At 54.9% G+C, this 5913-nt stretch overlaps 1 protein-coding gene across 1 annotated transcript; it reads right to left on the bottom strand.

The window, feature by feature from the left end:
• Positions 1-619: 619 nt before the first annotated feature.
• LOC142431720 (mitochondrial carrier protein SCaMC-3L-like) lies at positions 620-5482 on the bottom strand. Its single transcript, XM_075536701.1, has 6 exons — positions 5351-5482; positions 4887-5039; positions 4617-4721; positions 2251-2418; positions 2006-2153; positions 620-792 (listed from the first exon to the last, which is right to left on the bottom strand). The coding sequence occupies exons 1-6, from the start codon at positions 5480-5482 to the stop codon at positions 620-622; spliced, it is 879 nt and encodes a 292-aa protein (XP_075392816.1).
• Between the last annotated feature and the right edge of the window lie 431 nt (positions 5483-5913).

Below are 5913 nucleotides of genomic sequence, written 5' to 3'. Positions count from 1 at the left end.
CCTTAGAGGCCACCAATCTTGTCACATGGATACTCTTAGTACCTGCTCTTACTGTGGCGTGTACACCCCTTGCCTGTCCCTTCCTATTGCAAGTATGCCGAAGGTACAACCCCGCCCATTTACAATGGAACCAGGGGGGCTTGCATGTCCCCAAAGTGCATATAAGCCCTGACCTGAAATATATCCCCCCTCCCTGCATGGATCTGACAGCTGAGATCCTGGACGTCTGAGAGGTGAGCAATTGAATGCCTCATTTTGTCTGATATCTCTTTCAATTGACCTAATTACACAACCGCCACTTGGCACCCTTTCATCCAAAGTTCATATACTCCTGGGGAGATGGCAGTTCTCTCCAAAGCCCCTCACCTGCATGAAGTTGTTGGGTTGGTTCCTGGGCCTGTGCCAGTGCATGTAAGGGAACTGGCCACCAGTCTGCCAACAGCGGTTTCCACCACATGCTGGCCTTCTACTCCTGCTCCTGGAGTTTTCAGGCACCTCCATGGACACAATCATGTCCTCCCCAGGAGAGCCTGTCAGGAGGAGCGGGTGTCACATCATGTACTGTTGAAGGGACTGTCCCCACCTAATCACCCCTATGTACCTGTGGTCTGGCTCTCACCTAAACTCCCAGGGTGCTTTTCATTGTTGTATAGACCGTGCAGCTGATGGCCACAGCCGGGATAACTTTTAATAGAGTGGGTGTTAGGCCTCGGAAGAGCCCCGGCCAGCCCTGCTCAGCCATGATGTCTCTGAAAATGGCCCGCATGGTGGGCTTTGAGCCCTCCACAGTATCTATGAGGAATGAGGCCAAGTTATTACACATAGAATAAAGGAAGTGGGGGTGTTGGGGTGCTGATAGGAAAAGCCTGGAGTCTAGAATGTTACAGAGGAAATGAGCTAGTGTGGAGGCGGCAACAAAAGACTTCATTCAGGGTGTTTTCAGGCGCTCGTGTAGGGAAAGGGTTTCTGGACAATTCCCCTGAAAGAGGTGACTGTGGTGAGGATGCCTATGTTTGGCTAGGGCCATGGGCATGTGTTCAGGGGGCTTGTGGAGAGAGGCTTTGTCAAGGTCAGGGAGTGAGCTCTGGTCTGTTTTGAGAGTTTCAGATGGGTTGGGTTGTGGTGATTAAGGAAGTTGGGGAATTAGATCTGAGGAGTTGTTTTGGGGACCCTGGTGAGGAGGAGCTGCTAAAGGTGAAGTGAGCCCAGGTGGCCCAGTGCGTTGAGTCTAGTCTGCTCACCTCAAAGCCAGCAGTGTGTACCCACCAGTGCCTCTCAGGGAAAAAGACAAGGCTGTCTACTCCCATAATGGTTGAGGTACAGTCCCAGACACCCACAATGGCATTCCACCCCATCTTCTAGGGTTCCCGAGTCAGTGTCAAGTGATGAATGCTGAAGCTCTCTGCTCCCGTGAGGATGGACAACTTCAGAGACCTTAAGGAGTCATTCTGCTCTGTCCATTTGGGTCAATGTGAATCTCCGGATAGAATGTATGGTGCAGGTGTGACATGAGTCTATTTGAGCAAGCTGGCCTCTTTGGGGGTGTGAGTCCTGTGTCCTGGGGTCCCTGTGTGGTCTATCCTTGGGACATTGGCTCAGCTTCTAATTGGAAGTTTGAAGTCCACCGAAATATGCTAGGGAAGGAAGGCCTAGAGATGCCCTTCCCCAAACGGGGCCCTCGAAACAGCCCTGGGTTTCCCAACTTCCCTCCGACACGGGAATGTGTAAGTTGGCCACCATCTCCTCAGCAAGTGTTGTGTCACAAGGTCAGGAGGAAAACATGCACGGGGTGGGGGCGGGATCGAGGTGTGTGTCACCCAGGACTAGATCACCTTTGGGACTGAGGGAAAATGGCACAGGATGTTAAGATTTTTGGGGAAGTATGAGTTCTAGGCATTTGGATGGCAGCCTAAGAGGTCAGGGCCAATTAAGGGGAATGGGGGTGTGGGATGTGCTGAGGGCATTTGGTGGGGCACAAAGTGGGTCTCATCAGGGGCAGGCAGACCTTTTGCTTGGAGCTTGGTCCTTAATAGCGTCAGGGGATAGCTAGCCATCTGGCCACACACTGTGGACACCGTCTGTGTGTAGATGTTATAAGCCTGGCTGTGTTCTTCGTTATCCCCTCTGCTCTTTACCCGTATGTTGTTCATCATCTGCAAGGGGTAGGGGGCCAGAGAAGGCTCAGAATTGGCCCTAGTCCTGGGCCACGTCAATGCCGCCTACAGCAACCTCACCCCCACCTCTGCCAACCTTATTGACAGCCAGGTCAGTGAAGGCATAAGGGATGATGCCAAGCATGTTGGGCGCATAACCCCTATAGAACGCGGCCGGGACTTCGCGGCGAAGAATCTGGCCGACGCAGTCACCTAGGCCATCGTACTGGCCTGTGCGTCCCAGCGTGAGGCGGATCTTCAGCACCTGTGGAGGCAGGGAGGCCAGAGAGATCCTGTCAGTAATCTCATGGGGGACTCATGCCCTGTCCCTGTGCAAGGAGCCCTGTTGGCACAGCTCAACAACGGGGTGGGCCTCCAGGCCCTCAGAGGTCGGTGAGACTCTCCACGGTCGTCAAGGGGACACTGGTGAGGAGGGTCCTCAGAACCCCTATGGGCATCCCTGTTCTGGGGCCCGGAGAAGTGCAGTGAGTGGGACATATGGGGCTAAGTGCCCTGGAGCCAGCCCTGCCTCAAATCAAACACCCGCCCCAGGGAAACAGACACTCACTCTCCAGGTTTGTTAACCTCATCTGTCAGGAGGCAACCCCCCAGGTTTTTATACACGAGTGTGGCAAGTAGATGGCCAGCCCTTGCTTCCTGGTTTATCCGGTACAAGAGTTGTGCCCAATTTTACTTTGCTTTCTACCCCCTTTCAGAACAAAATCATGACCCGCTGGCAATGCAACACTTTACTACTAAAGCCAATGGTACCACATAATGTGTAGGGATCTGTTTCTGCAGCCTCAGTGGGTCTTCTCAGCACGCCTCCCTCCGTGCTCCCTCCAGGCTCAAGCCCACCCACTCTGGGAAGCTTTGGTCTAGAAGCTCTGCTGAAACCATTCCCGTCCTGTGCCAGCCTTCCTGACTGAAGGGTGGTAACTGTGCCTCAGGTGTACTGTCTGGGATTGTATCCCCAGCCATATCTGGTCTCGTCAACTACACGCTGGACACCAGAAACACAAAACAATTGATGTTCACGCTCCCTGAACCACACCAGCTGTGTCCCCACATTCATATGAACACATGAGCAGAGGCAGGAAGACCGCAGGGTTTCAAACCAGGGAAGTTGTGCTTCAACGTCGGATCCCCTCCCTGTCTTCAGGATTCCATCCTGTGTGCAGACAGTGATCCCAGATGCTGGGCGATGCCAACAAGTACATGGAATCAGGAGCCGAGCAAGGCCATTGAGCAGCCTGCCGGGTGCCAAGGACACAGCCTTGCTGGCTGGGAGGAAAGTTGACTGGAAGTACTTACCGATGAAGATCAAAGACTACAGCCGTCAGGATGGATGGCACCCCAACACAGAGGAAACCAACGACCTCAGAACTGGACCAAGAAACAACAGAGTGACGCAAAGAGCAAAGAGCAAAGCAGTCAAGGGTTTCCGTCTGGCTCAGATCTGCCACTAGCTCCCACTGGAGCCGCAATCAGGCACTCAAGGGACAGGCTGCCTTGGGCACTTGTGCAACACCCCTCTTGCGAAGTGTCCAAGAGCCACAATGCCACAGGCAGGACTCAGCTGGAAGCCATGGTGACGTCATATGCACGTAACAGTTGGGCAATCAGTCTATGCCTAAGAAAGACGGTATTGGCAAGAACAGTATCTGGACGATGGGATCCCCGAAGGAGGAGCCCGGCTTAGGGCAATGCCAGCAGAGGCTTCTGAGATGTGAGGACAGCAAGACTTTGGCTGAGTGACCAGGAGACCCAGTGGTGATAAAAAAAGATGTCCTGGTTGCGAAAGGAGGAGGTCCGTAAAACACAAGGGCCAGCTTCCCAGAGATGGATTAACAGTATCCCCAAAGGGCACTGAGTGTCTCTGTCCGAGCAGTGTTCCCTGCTGTCATGCGAGTGCTTCCTGTGAGGTGCTGGGGACTCGGTTCTGACTCACAGGGACTCAATGGAGCAGCAGGAACCAGCCCAATCATACATCATCTTAACTGTGCTTCTGATGTTTCTGCCGGGGATGCAGCCACTGTATGCACCCATCTCCTTGTGGGTCCTGCTCACTGGACATGAACATGGCCAAAGTCTGGGAGCCAAAGTCTCGCCATCCTTGCCTCTCAGAGCATTCTGGCCGATCTGGGAGTTCATTTGACAGTCCAGGGAACTGACCACATCCCTCAAGGGCATCGATGCTTCTTCAGTCTTTCTCAGTCAAAGTCCAGCTGTCACGTGCATAGGAGGTGCCCAAGAATGCCATGGCCAGGTTACCTAGCATCACAGTCAATCTGACAGTAACCACCAACCAAATGGAGCCGGCAGATCATGTGGCGGGTCCTGGTGAGGGTCGAACACGGTGCTTTGTGCAGGATGCCTGGGGCACACGAGTCATTGCGCAGTAGGTAGGGGCTGCAGTCGCTTCATTGTGCGAGGCTGTCCACTGAGCAGGCTCTCACTTACCTCCAAGGGGTTGATGAGCGTCTGGGAAACGGCCACCGCCAGAGACCCCGCCAAGACATCCTCCTGGAAGATGGGGTTTGAGGACTCCCCGAAGTGAGCTTTACACTGCGGGCCCGAGCGAGGAGAGAGGAAGGTGAGCACAGCTCCGGGGCCTTCCAGCCTCAAGCCCACCTTGGAGAGGGCCTGAGGACTCGGACAGGAGACAGAGGGCTGGGAAGGCGGGCTCATGTGATCCGGAGGGCGGGGCTGTAGACACCTATCACTTCCTACCTCTTCGAAGACGAGAAACTTGATCCCATACTCAGGGGCGATCTTGAGCACGTTTATACCATTGCCGCGCCACAGCGAGCGGAAGCCTCCCTCCTGGATCAGGCTCCGTAACCCCCCCAGCAGGTTCATAAGGTGTTTTTTGGAAGAGTAAACCTGAGGGTGGAAAAGACCTGACCCTTGGACAAACCCCTCCCCGATGCCCTCTCCATTCTCAACCCAGCCCCACCTGCAGCTCCCAGCTCCTCGGATCTGGGTGCAGCCAGCGCCATTGAAAAAATCAGGCTCCCCCCGTCACTCCAAGCTTCCCCCTCACCTCTGGGCTCCATTGCTCGCCCTTGTCCCCAACCACCAAAACCACAATCTCCTTCCTGTATCCCCAACAATACCCTAGAGCCCCACCCTGAAACCGGGTAAGCCCCGCCCACTAATCCCCATTGGCTGCAGTGGAGGCCCCACGCCCACACCTGCATGTGCACTCGGGTCCGGTCCAGAGGGGCGGTGCTGGTGCGGGACACGGTTCCCGCGACGGCTCCAGAGAGCAGAATCTTCCACCAGGCCCCCTCCTTGTCCATCCTTGCGTCCCCCATGGGGACCATCAGGACTTCTCCAGTATCCAACAGCTGTGGGCCAGATAGAGATCCCCACCCAATGTCATGGGCTCTCCTCTCCTTGCCCAGGTCGGAAGCTCATGCCAATCCATTCTGCTTGGTTCGGGACACTGGGCTCGCCTAGAGGGGCTTAGGAATTGAGGTATTCTACCAAGAGATACTCGTGGCAACTCTTAACCAGCGTCTTAATTGCGGTAGGTGAGCAACCCACTGCTCACCCAATGGTCAGCAGTCCACGTCAACCAGCAAGAGAAGACAGATGTGACAGACGCATTCTCCTGCGTGGAGTCTTTCAGGGCTGAGCAGACTGGAAGCCTACAGAGGACCAGGCCAAACCCAGCCAAACCCACTGTCATCGGGCCAACTCCGTCCAACAGTCGCCCTACCCACAGAGTAGAACTGCCCCGGCAAATTCCCGA

The sequence above is a fragment of the Tenrec ecaudatus genome, chromosome 1 (genome assembly GCF_050624435.1).
Source record: "Tenrec ecaudatus isolate mTenEca1 chromosome 1, mTenEca1.hap1, whole genome shotgun sequence".
Lineage (NCBI taxonomy): Eukaryota > Metazoa > Chordata > Mammalia > Afrosoricida > Tenrecidae > Tenrec > Tenrec ecaudatus.
The sequence above is the reverse complement of the archived record's forward strand: the minus strand, read 5'-3'. Positions and strand labels throughout refer to the sequence as shown.

Excerpts from the sequence above, each read along its gene's own strand:
- LOC142431720 (XM_075536701.1), bottom strand. The coding sequence starts at position 5,482 with ATGGTCCCCATGGGGGACGCAAGGATGGACAAGGAGGGGGCCTGGTGG. Across the intron at positions 2,419-4,616 it reads CGCTCATCAACCCCTTGGAG|GTGCTGAAGATCCGCCTCAC; the intron begins GTAAGTGAGAGC and ends CTGCCTCCACAG. Across the intron at positions 793-2,005 it reads GACCAAGCTCCAAGCAAAAG|ATACTGTGGAGGGCTCAAAG; the intron begins GTCTGCCTGCCC and ends CATTCCTCATAG.